Raw genomic sequence first — 16,044 nt, 5'->3', positions numbered from 1 at the left:
GTCTTCTGACTCTTATACTCATAATATAATTGGGTCATTCCCCTAAAAGTTTGACATAAATAGTTATGTTAATTGGGTCATTCCCCCTAAAAGGTGGACATGAATAGCTATGTTACCAGTTTACTTTGAAGTCAGTGATGCCACGGAGATCTCCAATTTCATATATATATATAGACTATTGGTCAATTTGTAGGATTCAGTTAATAAATGCATTAATTTAATGCATTTCTTCTGAGAGGCCATGGTCATTAAGGTCTCCCACTATTAAGAAAGTTGAGCAAGTTTCCAAGATTCCTATATATGACTCTCTCCACCCATACATTCTAGACATTTATAAAAATCAATCTCATTTACTCTTGGGTTAAGAACCACAGTGGAAGAAATCTGTAAGATATCATAGAGTTTAAGGGAAACAAAGTTACCTTTTTGCCAGAGTACTTATTGTTCTTGGGCCTTTTCTAAATGCATAGTTTCAATGATCTGACAGTGAAGTCTACCTATATGATATATTTTTCAAGCTCAACTTTTAAGATCTAAAATATTTAAAAACACTTGAGGCAAATTGTAATTAGTTTTCTCCATAGATATCCAAAGTATCATACGTGCATTTTCATCGTGGATATTTATATATAGTTGCTTCTAGGTGAATTTTAAAAATTCATTTAGGAGATGAGATTAAGTATATCTTGTAGTAGGAGTGGTAATAATTCAAGAAGCAGGGACAAAGATTAATGCAGAATTAGAATCTTAACTCATCTGCTTTTAATAGCACATTTGATTTGTCTCTGTTCTAAAGAGCCAATGAAACAGGCCACCTAGATACAAATTCTAACCCCATCCCCCCTTTTTTAACATAAGAGCTTTCTGATAGTGAGAGTTGTCCAACAGCAGAATGAACTGTTGTGTGAAAGTCAGTTGATTACTATAAGATTTCAAGCTAAGGCTAAAAGATCATTCGAGTGGAATTCTTAAAAGGATTTCTGCATTGAGAGGTACATTAAAAGGCTTCTAAAATCCTATCATTCCAATATTGTGTTTCTCTCCTACTTTTATAGTTCAGACATCCTTTCATACGTGTATCTGTAGTCATCTTAGATTGCCTTGTCTCGTATCATTATTATTTTTGTACTTATTCTGCTTGAAGGTAGGGATGGCATTTCACTCATCTTCATATATCTTACAATTTTAAATAGAGTTTCCTGATACTTAATTCAATATACTTGAAATTATAAGCTTGACTGGTCGATTTAGTCATAAATCTTAAGAACTGTAGTTTTTACCCTGACCTGAGAATCTGACTTATTACCAGTGAGTCCTCATGTCAGGATGAATCTGGAGTGCTGCTCTTTTATAACGTTATAAGTAAAGTAGGAATATTCGATCAAACATGAATATATATTTAAGGCATAAAAATGATACTCTGAAAATATTTTAAAAACAGGGGCATCTGGGTGGCTCAGTTGGTTAAGCATCCAACTCTTGGTTTTGGCTCAGGTCACAATCTCAAGGTTTGTGAGATCAAACTCCACATGGGGCTCTGCCCTGAGCACGGAGCCTGCTTGGGATTCTCTCTCTCCTCCCCTCCTCCCTCTGCCCCTCCCCCATTCATATTCTCTCTCTCTCTCTCTCTCTCTCTCTCTCTCTCAAAATAAATAAACTTAAAAAATATTTTAGAAACATACTTCTACTTTCATTTATCCTTTTATTGACAATGTGAAAACTGGTGTATATGTACATAAACATACATATATATTTATAAACAAGCATAAATTTAAAATATATAAGAACAAGACAGGAGCGCCTGGATGGCTCAGTCGGTTGAGCATCCGACTCTTGATTTTGGATGTGAAAACTAATGTATATGTACATAAACATACATATATATTTATAAACAAGCATAAATTTAAAATATATAAGAATAAGACAGGAGCGCCTGGATGGCTCAGTCGGTTGAGCATTCAACTCTTGATTTCGGCTCAGGTCATGATCCCAGGGTCATGGGATTGAGCCCCGCATCGGGCTCTGGGCTGAGCGTGGAGCCTGCTTAAGAGTCTCTCTCTTTCTCCCTCTGCCCCTCTCCCCTGCTCACGTGTGCACTAAAATAAAATAAAAAAAAAAAGAAGACATACCAATGCTATGTTCAATACGGTCACCTCTTATTCTGCTATTTTTTAAAATGGGTTATAAGATAGATGATTTAAAAAACTAACAAGAAAAATAAGTCAAAATTCTAAAAGTATCCTGCTGCAGGTTAAATTGTGTGCACAAAAAGATAATATTAAAGTCCTAACCCCCAGTATCTGTGAATGTGACCTTATATGGACAGAGGGTCTTTGTCGATGTAATCAAGCTACAATGACGTCATAATGGATTAGCTTGGACCCTAAATCCAATGACTGGTGTCTTTATAAGAACCACATGAAAACACAGGGACACAGGGAGAAGCCCATATGATGACAGAGACAGAGACTGGAGTGATATGTCTGTAAGGCAAGGATTTTTGGCAACTGCCAGGAGAGAAATATTAACAAATTTTCCCTCAGAGCCCCCAGAAGGAAGATCTCTGTTAACACCTTGACCTTGGACCTTCAGCCTCCAGAACTATGAGATAATCTATTTTGACGGTTGAGGCTACTCAGTTTGTGGTACTTTGTTATGGCGGCCCTAGAAAACAAATACGTGCCTTTTACTATGAAAACTGACATTATAATCCTTTGGCACGTTTAGGATGACAAAATAATAGTCTTACAATAATTTTAAAAAATCAACCAGTCTGACAGGTATGAGGTGGTATCTCACTGTTGTTTTGATTTGTATCTCCCTGCCCAGCAATTGCACTACTAGGTGTTTACCCAAAGGACACACAAATACTGATTTGAAGAGACACATGTACCCCGATGTTTATAGCATAGCAGCACTATCAACAATAAGCAAATTATGCGAAGAGCTAAAATGTCCATCAAGTGATGAACGGATAAAGAAGATGTGGTGTGTGTATAAATATATGTATATATATATATATATATATATATATGTATATATATATATATATAATGAAATATTACTCAGCCATAATAAGAATGAAATCTTGCCATTTGCAATGAACTAGATGGAGCCAGAATGTATTATGCTAAGTGAAATAAGTCAATCAGAAAAAGGACAAATACTATATGATTTCACTCATATGTCGAATTTAAGAAACAAAACAGATGGACATAAGGGAAAAAAAGAGCGAGAGAGGGAGAGAGGGAGAGAGGGAGAGAGGGAGAGACGGGGGCGGGGGGGCGGGCAAACCATAAGAGATGCTTAACTATAGAGAACAAACTCAGGGTTGATGGAGGGAGGTGGGTGGGGTGATGGGCATTAAGGAGGGCACTTGTAATGAGCACCGGGTGTCATATGTAACTGATGAATCACTAAATTCTACTCCTGAAACGAATATTGCACTCTGTTAGCTAACTAGAATTGAAATAAAAACTTGAAACAAACAAAATAAATAAATAAAAATCAACCACAAAATCTCATCATGTGAAAGTCAGAACTACTTTGGTCTCAAAATCATTTAAGAAATGAAAAATCATTGGGGCACCTCGGTGGCTCAGTCGGTTACACGTCTGACTCTTTGTCTCAAGTCATGATCTCAGGGTTCATGGGATCGAGCCTCATGTCAGGCTCTGTGCTGACAGTGTGGCGTCTGCTTGGGATTTTCTCTCTCCCTCTGTCCCTTCCCTGCTCTCTTTCTCTCTCAAAATAAATAAATAAACATTTAAAAAAATAAATGAAAATCATTTAAACAGATCCTCCTAATACCAAACCTTAAAAGGCAACAGATGGGAAAATCGACTACAAAGTCCTTGATTCTGAGCATATTATAGTAAGTGTGGCACCCTGGAGTACAACTAAATAAAAACTAACCGAACAGAGTTTAAAGGAATTGTCTGAGTTGAAAGAAGTGTATTGAGAATGTCCAGATTACCAAGATTTAATGATCAAAAGCTCCTTATACAACTGAGTAGTAGTCCCGCCCCCATTGTTCACTTTCTCCATCCTTGGTTTTTGTACTCCAAAGGTTTTGTATTTTGAAAGACTTTTTTTTTTTTTTGGCTAAAGTGTCAACCATACAGGAGGACACTATTGTCTGTCAATGATCTACAAATTCAGCAAGGAACATCACTGCCATCACACCTCATCTCATGAGGGCCCCTGTATCTGTTCACAATTGGTCCACCAAGGGTCAGGTAAGTATAGAAGCTGAGTAACGAGGGCGATATTGATAGTTCACTTGTCCTTGGCCAATTTGTAGAATCGTGTCTCAGTTTCCAGAGACCATCATGACCTCAGTCATCTCATAAGTATTCATTTACTCATAGGTTGACAGAATCTTCCCCCACATATGTAACCATTAATTCCACTGGGGCCACTGTCAAACAATTCTTGGTGGAACAGTCTTTTTCCTATGTGGGGCATACCTACATCAGATTTTCATCATTCTGATGACTTCTAATGACAAGGAAAAACTTTTTATAAATATTTTAGATAACCATTCCTATTTTGTTAGCTGAGGAAATTTAAACTAATTCTCAACTTCATTTCATGAGGATACATTTCTATTTTTCAAAATGCTGGTGCTATCCTTAATTACTTAAAGCACTTACTTTAGATTTTATATTTTTAACACATACTTTTTCTTATTCAGAAAACCCTTAAGACTTTTAAATACAAAATTGGGGTTTAAACAAACATTTATAGCCCTTAGGGAACAACTGGAGGCATATGATTCTTGCAGAAAAACCCTAACATATTAAGCCTTATTTAATCAAATGCATAATCATGATCATGAATAAAAAGTAATTCATAGAAATGTAAAAGACCACCATTTATCAACATTGTCTTTTTTCCACACTTAATTAGAATACAAAATTGATCAGGGATAATCAGGTTAAGTACAAATTGAGTGAAGTCCCAATTACATATTATTTTCTTGCTATTCAATTAAATTTTTTTCATCTTGTTTCCCCTACCTATTCCTTCCAAACAAATTAAACATCCAAGGATTCATGTGCAAAATAGGCAATCCTTGCATCAGCATGTATAACTAGCTTAGTTTTAAAAATAAGTTTTTTTGGGGGGCACCCGGGTGGCTCAGTCGGTTGAGCGTCTGACTTCGGCTCAGGACACGATCTCGCGGTCTGTGAGTTTGAGCCCCGTGTCAGTCTCTGTGCTGACAGCTCAGAGCCTGGAGCCTGCTGTGGATTCTGTGTCTCCCTCTCTCTCTGCCCCTCCCCCGCTCATGCTCTGTCTCTCTCTCTCTCTCTCTCTGTCAAAAATAAATAAACATTTAAAAAAAATTAAAAATAAGCTTTTTAGGGGTGCCTGGATGGCTCAGTCGGTTAAGCATCTGACTAGATTTCAGCTCAGGTCATGATCATGACCCGCATGGAGCCCCAAATAGTGTTACATGCTGGCCCTCCCCAACACGTGTGTGCTCTCTCTAAATAAATAAACATTTTTTAAAAAGTTAAAAACTGCTTTAAGACAGGTGATTTTTCTAATTATTGAAAATATCATTAAGAACTAGCACAGGCATTCAGTACAGAATTTAAAAAATTATTTTACTTGTTGATTAACGGAACAATTCTATTTCATCAGAACTTAAAATTTTATTTATTCAGATAAATAAATAGAGTTCTGAATTATGTTTTTAAAAACTCAAGGTGCAGCATGTTTCTACACATTAGCAGCTTGAAAATGTATGATTGTATCTTCAATATAGTTCTTATTTGGAAAACATCTTTGAAAATATCACTACATTGCTTTTAAGGGCAAACACAGGAATTAGACATGCAAGTTCTGTAGATAAAGAGAATTTTAGGAAATTGAGAAAATAAGGTAATAGGAAATAGCCTAAATTATATCTTGCAATTATTTTTTTAAGTTTATTTATTTATTTTGAGAGAGAAAGAGTGAGCACACGAGCAGGGGAGGGGCAGAGAGAGAGGAAGAGACACAGAATCCCAAGCAGGCTCTGCACTGCCAGCACAGAGCCCAATGCGGGGCTTGAACTCACAAAATATGAGATCACTACCCGAGCCAAAGTCAGACGCTTAACCGACTGAGCCACCCAGGCACTCCTAAAACACACAATTCTGTTATTGCTCTAACGTGTGTGTGTGTGTGTGTGTGTGTGTGTGTGTGAGAGAGAGAGAGAGAGAGAGAGAGAGAGAGAGAGAGAGAGAAGCAAATGTGTGTTTCTCCATTGGTGAGAAAGTCTTGGGATGGGTGAATCACTTAGCGGAAAGTTCGTCTACTACAATAAATGGAGAACGAGAATCAGAAGACGACACGGGAGTTTGTGACAGTGCTGATGCTAACTGGTGAGTTATAAGAAGATCCTGCGCTGCTACTGCTTCCACCAAGAGTATCTGAAGATAGACCAGGGGAAGAAAATACCATTCACTGACAACAGAATTCAAAAGATCTCTGTGTACTCCGCTTTGTCTACAAACAAATACAAAATATGTGAAGCAAAGAATTGGCCCTAGTTACAAGAGTGATTTCATACGTTCAGCCTAACAAAGCACACAAAAATCCAAGGTAGAAAAGATGGGCAGAAGATAACTTTTTTCCAAGCTTGCATTTTTATGTATTTCTCTGATACCTCTTAATCAAATGCCAAAACCCCACTCCTAAAAATGTATCCAGCATATATTAGTGTCACACATAAACGTTAGGGAGAAGAACTAAGGGTAATAGCATCCATTGGGATATTAGTTGGATGACTTCTAAAAATATTTAATAATAGACCAGACTTCTGAATATATACAATAGTAAAAACAGACTTAAAAACCAAGTGAAAAATGGCCAACGAATGTTTAAAAATTCATGTTAATACTCACCAAACATTCACATCAGACTGTTGGGTAGTATCGGGAGAAAGCATGTTGGTCGTGCCTTCGAAAAATCTCTTAGGCGGATCTTTAGCTATCATTTCACCTATGACGAGAAAAGCAGACCAAGGCAGAATATGTTTTATCTAGCATGTTTTTTGCTTTTAGTTGCAAACAATTATTATAAAATACATAAAAACACAAAGAAAAAACTTTTACTGCCCCATTACCCAGAGATAACCACTTTCCAGTAATTCCTAAATATGTGTGTATATACATGATTGTTTTTAAACAAAATTGGATTTGTATTGAATATAATACTGATACATCGTCTACTTTTTGTTTTTAATGAGTATAATTTTCTCATATTATTTACTAAATTCTACAACGTCATTTTATAGAGCTATGTAGTAAGGCTGTATCATAATTTAATCTCATTCCTTATTTTAAATGTTTAGGTTATTGCTGTCTGTATTTTGCTAAAAATATACAATGAACTAAATAGACCAATTCTTTTATAGTATGCAATGAACAAAATAAATATATTTTTAAAGAATAAGGAGAAGCACCTAATGTCAAAAAACTATACTGCTGTAATCTTAAGTCAAAGTAAATGGTAAAATCTGCACAGTGTTACATAATCGTGTGATAACCATGTCTGGATGAGAGAAAACTAATGTTCAAGCCCATAACTCGTAGAGTGAAATATATATGAATGATGAAACACTAAGGCCACCTACTCATTAAAAAATATCTCTAGGAATAGGAGTGCCTGGCTGGCTCAGTCAGTAGAGCGTGCAACTCTTGGTTGTGAGTTCAAACTCCACGTTGGACACAAAGTTTACTTAAAAATAAAATTAAATTAAAATTTAAAAATATACCCCTAGGAATAGAAATTCCACAGACCTTCCTTACGAGTATAATCATGGCTCATAAAACTCAAAAGAGGTCTGGGTATCCTGTCCCATGCCAGATTACAACTATACCATTATGGAGAAATTACTCACCTCTCCTTTGGAGTTTAAATTAAAAGCAAGACAAATCAAAACAAATTCATCATAGAAGAAAATGGAAATTTTCTTTGCTGAAACCATTATTACTTGTAAAATTCTCTTTACAGATGTCTAATTTCTGCAGATTTTTCAGGATTCCCACTTGAAGCCTTATTTGCTCTTGCTTATTCCCAATGGAAGTAACTGCCTTCATATGCTTCGAGATTCTAACAGTGATCTCATACTCTCTTCCATTTTTTAGAGTTCTCATTGTTTTTCCTCCCTCACCCAGGACCTCTTTGGATTTTTTATACCCTTTTCCCCCATATTTCATTAATAGGCTCCAAAGAGGACATCATTTATTGTTTCCCAAATGGATATTCATATTCTAAAATAGATAAATAAAATTAAATTTCCGTTTAATCTGTTACTATCTCTAAAATGCCAGATGAATTTTGACCAAACTTGTATAGGCTACCTTCAGACTATGGTCTGACTTAAAATATAGACCACGTAGTACATATAGAATTTGCTTTGGAGTTCTTACGGACACTTCAAAGAAGTGAGTGAGGCAGTCATCCTCCAGAGCAACTGAAAACCAGGTACAAGAGGCTTGTGTGAAACATGACACATCCACCAAGACACTGGACAGAAACCAAGTCTATTATGTCAAAATTGTATTATAAAAGTAATTTTTTTTTAAATATGGAAGCTTCACGAATTTGTGTGTCATCCTTGTGCAGGGGCCGTGCTAATCTTCTCTGTATCGTTCCAATTTTAGTATATGTGCTACCAAAGCAAGCACTAAAAATAACTTTTTAAGTCAAATTCTGGGGCACCTGGGTGGCTCAGTTGGTTAAGTGTCTGGCTCTTGATTTTGGCTCAGGTCACGATCTCACGGTTCAAGAGATCAAGCTCCACGTCGGGCTCTGTGCTGACAGCGTGGAGCCTGCTTGGGATTCTCTCTCTCTCCCTCTCTCTCTACCCCTCCCCCACTTGTGCGTGCATGTGGACTCTCTCAAAATAAATAAATAAGCCTAAAAATAAATAAATAAATAAATTACAACTTCTAAGAAAATTCCAGGAATTTTCAATGTCATAAAAACATTTTATGCATAAGTGTCTTAAAAGGAGAATTATTTTAATTTAGTAAAACACTGTCTTTAAGTGTATTTTATTTATTTATTTACTTACTTATTTATTTTAAAGATTTTATTTTTAAGTAATCTCTACACTCAATGTTGGGCTCAAACTCACAACCCTAAGATCAAAAGTCACACACTCCACTGACTGAGCCAGCCAGGTGCCCCTAAGCATATTTTATCTGAAATACTGAAATGACCCCAACTTCCTAACAACTCCTAAACTATTAATATATTTAAACGCTTTCTCAACACTAGCCCCCAACTTCACAGCACAGACAAAATACTCCAAAGCTAGGTCATTGATCCATCATCATAAAACGATGTGCTTAGTTTGAAAGAGTGTTTTCCAGAACTGATCTTGTCTTAGTCCTAGGATACAGGAAGTACATACTTAGTTAGATGTGTTGTTAGGGCAACTGCCATTAATTTATCCAAAAATACATGGAAGACTGAAGTACATTTCAATTTCTTTCCCTATAGTTTGCTCTCCTTTCCCTTCCCCTTCTTCTTTTCTTCCCCCCTCCCTCCTCTTTTTCTTCTTTTCCTTCTTCTTTCCTATCTTCTTTTTAAAGCTACTTTTTTAAAGTTTATTTTACTTATTTTGAGAGAGAGAGAGAGAGAGAGAGAGAGCAAGCACAGGAGGGGCAGAGAGAGAGAGGGAGAGAGAGAGAATCCCAAGCGGGTTCCGTGCTGTCAGCGCAGAGCCCAATACAGGACTCAAACTCACGAACCGTGAGATCATGACCTGAGTGTAAATCAAGAGTCGGAAACTTAATCTACTGAGCCACCCAGGCGCCCCTCTTCTTTCCTATCTTAATGGAATTTTCACGAATACACATTTTAAACTTTTAACCTTCTTTCCTATTTATCCATTTTCCCTCCTTATTATGGTTAAACTTTGTATTAACTTTAAAACTCAGTAGTGGTATTAACGAAAAAGGAAGAATAACCTAGCTTAGTGAGGCAGGATTGAGAAATGGGATCCAGGGCTGTGGGAGTTAAAAAAAAAACAACACTACTGTTTTTTCCACTGTCCTTTTATTACTGAGTAGGTGGGTATTTTTCATTAATTTCATTAATTTCCAAAATTAATCCCCATAAAGAAGTGAACCATCAAAGAACACACACCTTAGCATATATTTTAAGTGTAGAAAGTGGGTCTGATTTGTGTCAACTTACTCATACGATGTCAACAAGTAGGTGTGGCGGCAGGTAGGGCGGCAGGGCAGGGGTCGAGATTTAGCAGAATACTAGATGACTGATTCATTCTATCTGTTCATTCACTCATTCCCCACTGTGTTTTCACAAGTAGTTAAGGCAGCTAGCCTGGTGAATTATACTTATATAATGAAAATCCTAAGAGTTAACTAAGCTGGAATTAAATTTCTCAATTCACATTTATATGGCAGTTTATGGCTTTAAAAAAAAATTTTTTAAAGATTTTATTTTTGAGTAATCTCTACACCCAGTGTGGGGCCTGTATTCACAACCCTGAGATCTAGTTGCATTCTCCACCGACTGAGCCAGCCGGGCACCCCAGCACCTTATAGCTTTTAAAATTGTCTTTACGTAGTTTGAGTAAAATGAAAGGCCTCTAGTAACTTCTCAAATATATTTTAAATAAATCCTTTAAAATGAAATTTTTATAGCACTTGATTTTATATAATACTTTATAAAAATAATTCAAAGTTATATTTATTTTTGCTAGTAGATAAAAGTACCTTTTCTTTTTAATGATCCAAAGATACTTGGTCTAATAGTGTTGGTGGGGCTTTGATTTCTTCTTCTAAAATAAAATTATCACAATCATTACCAGAAAAAAATTTGAACAAAATCAGCTATGACTATTTCATTAGAATAGATCTAAGGACATACACTAAAAAAGGACTATGTAGTATCACATCATTTTATTGCTTTTCTCTAAATCTGGGTTAAAAACAGGAATGCCTCAGGATAGCAAACTGTCTTACGGTTTAGAAGGATTCAGGATTTTTTGAAATTATGGGGGGAAAAAGCTAGAAAGACCTACTGTTCTGGTTGTGACTTGCCTTGAATCAAGGTGAGAATCATCGGTAAATGAGCAGGTGCAGCTGTTTACAGCTCAAGAATTAGCTTTGATCCTTATCAACAAGCTTGGAGAGGAAGACTATGTTCACACAGGGTTAATGAATTACTGATTCTTCATACATTCACGTGTTCTCACATGTCCTTAACTCACTTGATTCTTTTCAATATACAAAATGGTAAACCAAAACAATGACATCTTAATTTAGCAAAAAACACATTACTTCTGTGGTTGTCATAGAACCTGGAGCTATAATTTCTTGTAAGTTTCTAAAATTCTTATTTTATAAGCACTTTGGTATTTTCATACAACATGAACTTACATTGGAAATTGTTGCGTAGGACTGGGACTAGGACTTGGAGACAAAGCGGTGTAACTCACATAAGTTTGTAACGATGGAGAAAAATATTGCTAAAACCAAATTAGAACAGAGGGTTTAAAACCACCACTCTTCTCAGAAAGCAGATCAGTGGTTTCCTAGTGGGGGCAGGGGGTGGGGGAGAGAAGGCAATGGACTACAAAAGATCACGAGGACATTGTCTAGAGCGTGGGAACGGTTCTACATCCGGGTTATGGTTACGGCTACAGGATTATACACAAGTACCAAAGTTAATGAAGTCACATACTTCAAAGTTGGCGACTTTTGTTATATGTTAATAATAGTTCAAGAAATGAAAAGGAAGGGAAAACTGTCGTTTAGGATCAGATGTGCTATAGCAAAATATATCCCCCCCAAAGTTTGGGTGGTGAAACGTTAATATCTCATAGGTATTTCAAGGGACACAGATTCTTAGGCTCTCCTTTCTTACCTTCCCAATCCCCCTGGTGGGAGAAGGTGCTGGGGGTACTGGAATTAAACCAATGCACTTTGAAGATGGTTTCTCTAAATCACTGGCACTCTGTGTAGGCAGAAAGCAGTGTACAATTGGAGCACCAATTGCGTCCCTATCAAACACTTAAGGAGATAGCTGCTGCATGGGGAAGGGAACCCTTACTGAATCAGTGGGCGCACCACAGTGAGGAGCTCACATCATCCTAAAACAAGCAGGGAACCCACGATTCACCTCAATAAGCCAAGGCACCCTTTCCCTTTTAGAAAAAAAGAGTCACATGGCAAGTCGAGGGACTTCCCTAGTGTCCCCAAAGATGTAGAACGTGAATACGTGATATTGAGCAATACTTACTAGTATATACACAAATCCTAAATTAAAAATTTTCTCTTCCGGTTTGACCTGTACCTTGTTTTTGAAGACTACAATACCATTTCCAGGAAACAATCAAAAAGGATTTGGTTAGAACTAAGATACAAATGAGGCAGCACCGATAACTACAGCTATAAAAAATGTTGATAGATTTTATATAGACAGAATCAGTATTGCATAATTCGGGGCCTTGAAATGTGCTCTTTTCTTTTCCGAGACGCAGGTAAAGTTACGCTACGTGTTCCCTTACACATCCTAACACATTCACAGATTCACTCCCTCGTGCCAACACCTGAAGTAATTAGAAGTGGGTCAGTTAAGGGAATGCAGCAGCATCCATAAATTGTGTTGGCCCCAAATATAAAAAGGGGCAGACTCCACAGGCTATCTACTCATTCTTTAGGACCCACTCCCAAACCAGGGATAGATAGATGCCCATCTAAGGCACTCAGGGCTCAAAGGAACATAAGATGCCACTGTTTCTGCTGATGACCCATTTCCTAATCTAATCATTCCCAAATCTGGAAACAGCCATCTAACCAGAATCTCTCCTACTCAAATTTCAGCTTAATTCCTGTTCTATCATTATCTGAGATGTCCATGGAAAAGAAGCCGAAACATCACTCAACTTCTACAACTAAGTAAGACCATAATGTGTACAGAGACATGGAAAAATGTTACCAGGGGATGTAATGAAATTCCAAATATGTTCAAATTAAAGGTTGCATGTTAAAATGTTAGTGTGAGTATATACGTTACAGGAATAAAAATGCAGTATTTATCCAAGAAACCCACTGTCTGTGGTTTAAGACTCTAATATGTAGTTAATCAATTACGTAGAAAGGAGTGAAATCATTTATTGTTTTGTCATGTGAGCAATTTGACCAGCAGAACTGAACTCTTCTTAGACTTACTAGGACAGAGAGGAAGCTGGTCCAAAGCAACGATGGTTTTGTATCAGACAACTATTTACTGTGAACCCCACTTTCAAATGATGTCAGTTATTTTTACGAGTAAGTCATAAACTGTTTCTTAAGAGCGATCAAAAATGATTTATGCAGCATATAAATTTCAGTTTCAAACGAGAGCTTGGATTTCTAGAAATTACAGCAGAAGTAGGTATTGCCAACACCGAAAATCAGTAAAACTTTCAATAAAAGTGTAATGTTAATACCATACCAGTTTCAAACTTTCTTCCCAAGACTGACTTATCTGTTTTGCAGTTTGTACCTCCCTACAAAAGAAGAGATATCAGTACTGCAGTTTGCCTAACCAAAAGAAAAGACATAACTGAATAGAGAAATGATCAGAATAGTAATTCAAAGTACACGACTCACCATTCATGCATTGCTTCTCTATTTACTAAATCCATGCCTTCTTCCTGAAAGGCAGAACATGAGAATAAATGAATACCCGTTCCTATGGTTTTACAAAATTGTTTCATTTGGTTGTACCTTTATCATTATTCACTGGGCTCTAGAAGAGCCAGAGTGTAAACAAATCTCTAAACACGTGTCTAGTTCTCTACTTTTCATTATTGAACCTACTACATCAAAGATCTATTACTAATGCATTGCAGCACATCAGATATGCAGAAACTTCTTAGATGAAACACTTTGTACCTTTCCTCATGCAAAAGAGAAAATGTCAAACATTTATTATTATACTATTTTTCCTACGATTCATACTATGATACTCACAAATATTACTCATAGTCCAAAGCAAACTAAATGTCTATCAGTATGGGTTTGTTTAAGTAAATGATGGTGCAAACATGGATTTAGATCTAGTCGTTGACATTGAGAAACACGTATTACATATCAAGTAGGAAAAATCCTCACATGCTATTTATGTAAAATTATAAACAAGAGGTGTTCAGAAGGATATTCACCAAAAAGTTCACAGTACTTATCAATGAGTAGTGTGGTTTAGGGTAATTTGTTCTTTCTTTCTTTGTACTTTACCATAGTGTTTGACCTTTTTTATAAATGCAAGTATAATTTCTCACATAGTTATTTTTATTTTTTTAAATTTGTTTTAATGTTTTATTTATTTTTGAAACACAGAGAGACAGAGCATGAGTGGGGGAGGGGCAGAGAGAGAGAGAGGGAGAGGGAGACACAGAATCCGAAGGAGGCTCCAGGCTCTGAGCTGTCAGCACAGAACCTGACGTGGGGCTCAAACTCACAAACTGTGAGATCACGACTTGAGCTGAAGCTGGACGCTTCACCGACCAAGGCACCCAGGTGCCCTCACATAAATATTTTTAAAAATAACCCACATATGGAAAGATATTCTGTGTTCATGAGTTAGAAAACTTAATATTGTTAAGATGGCAATACTATCCAAAGTGATCTACAGATGCAATGCAACCCCTGTCAAAATCCCAGTGGCATTTTTTTGTTTTGCATAAATACAAACACCCAACCTAAAATTCACATGGAATCTCAAGAGGCTCTGAATCACCAGAACAATCTTGAAAAAGAAGACTAAACGTGGAGGATTCACATTTCCTAATTTCAAAACTTACTACAAAGCTATAGTAATCAGAACAGTGTGGTACTAGCATAAGGGCATATAGACCAAAGGAACAGAATAGAGAGCTCAGAAATGAACACTCAGATACATGTTGATTTTTGACAAGGGCGCCAAACCATTCAATGGGGAAAGGACAGTCTTTTCAACAAATGGTGCTGAGAAAACTGAACACCCACATGCAAAAGAATGAAGTTGAAACCTTTCCTTATACCATATATAAAAATTAACTTGAAATGGATGAAACACCTAAACATAAGACCTAAAACTATAAAACTCTTACATGAAAACATAGGGCAAAAGCCTTATGAATTGGATTTGATAATGATTTCACAGATATAACACCAAAAGCACAGGTAACAAAAGAAAAAAAACAGACTTCATAAAAATTTAAAACTTCTGTGCAACAAAAGACACGATCAAGAGAGTGAAAAGAATCACAGAATTGGAAGAGATATTTGCAAATCTTACATTTGATAAGGGATTAATATCCAGAATATATAAAGAACATTCACAACTCAACAACAACAACAACAAAACAAACAACAAATTAAAATATGGGCAAAGGACTTGAACAGGTATTTTTTCAAAGATATACAAATGGTCAATAAGCGGGGCACCTGAGTGGCTCAGTTGGTTGAGCCTCTGACTTTGGCTCAGGTCATGATCTCAAGCTTATTGAGTTTGAGCCTCACATCAGGCTCCGTGCTGATGGCTAGGAGCCTGGAGCCCACTTCCGATTCTGTGTCTCCCTCTCTCTCTGCCCTGCCCTCCCTCTCTCTCTCTCTCTCTCTCTCAAAAATAAATAAACATTACAAAATTAAAACAAATGATCAATAAGCATGTTAAAAATGTTCAACATTTGTCATTAGGGAAATGCAATTCAAAACTGCAAAGAAGCTAGCACTTCACACTCATTAGGATAGTATTTGTTTGTTTATTTGAGAGTGAGAGAACATGGGGGGGGGGAGGGACAGAGGGAAGGAAGGGGAGAGAGAGAGAGAGAGAGAGGGAGAGTAAGAGAGAGAATCTTAAGCAGGCTCCATGCCTAGTATGGAGCCCAATGTGGGGCTTGATCCCACAATCTTGGGATCATGACCTGAGCTGAAATTAAGAGGTGGATGCTCAACCAACTGAGCCACCCAGGTGCCCCAGAATAGCTGTTATTTAAAAATGTGGAAAATAACAAGTGTTGGTAAAAATGTGGAGAAATTAGAG

General features: G+C 36.7%; 1 protein-coding gene and 1 non-coding gene across 6 annotated transcripts in view; both read right to left on the bottom strand.

The window, feature by feature from the left end:
- LOC125932294 (P2R1A-PPP2R2A-interacting phosphatase regulator 1-like) overlaps positions 1 to 16,044 on the bottom strand; it is a 74,796-nt gene that overhangs the window by 24,265 nt on the left and 34,487 nt on the right. For 4 of the 5 annotated variants that reach the window (XM_049644846.1, XM_049644843.1, XM_049644845.1 and 1 more), the window contains 6 exons: positions 13,629 to 13,672; positions 13,471 to 13,525; positions 11,899 to 11,988; positions 11,412 to 11,500; positions 10,746 to 10,810; positions 6,897 to 6,993 (listed from right to left, as the gene is read on the bottom strand). In XM_049644846.1, coding sequence (XP_049500803.1) covers positions 6,897 to 6,993; positions 10,746 to 10,810; positions 11,412 to 11,500; positions 11,899 to 11,988; positions 13,471 to 13,525; positions 13,629 to 13,672 — 440 coding nt within the window. Of the gene's footprint in view, positions 1 to 1,696; positions 2,097 to 6,896; positions 6,994 to 10,745; positions 10,811 to 11,411; positions 11,501 to 11,898; positions 11,989 to 13,470; positions 13,526 to 13,628; positions 13,673 to 16,044 lie in introns of those variants that run through there. The other variant, XM_049644844.1, reaches the window with a different exon arrangement.
- On the bottom strand, positions 8,578 to 8,684 carry LOC125932516 (U6 spliceosomal RNA). The gene has a single exon (XR_007460659.1). It is a non-coding gene; the product is annotated as a U6 spliceosomal RNA (small nuclear RNA).

Source organism: Panthera uncia, chromosome X, assembly GCF_023721935.1.
Source record: "Panthera uncia isolate 11264 chromosome X, Puncia_PCG_1.0, whole genome shotgun sequence".
NCBI lineage: Eukaryota > Metazoa > Chordata > Mammalia > Carnivora > Felidae > Panthera > Panthera uncia.
Note: the sequence above shows the minus strand (reverse complement) of the source record. Positions and strands in the feature narration are given on the sequence as shown.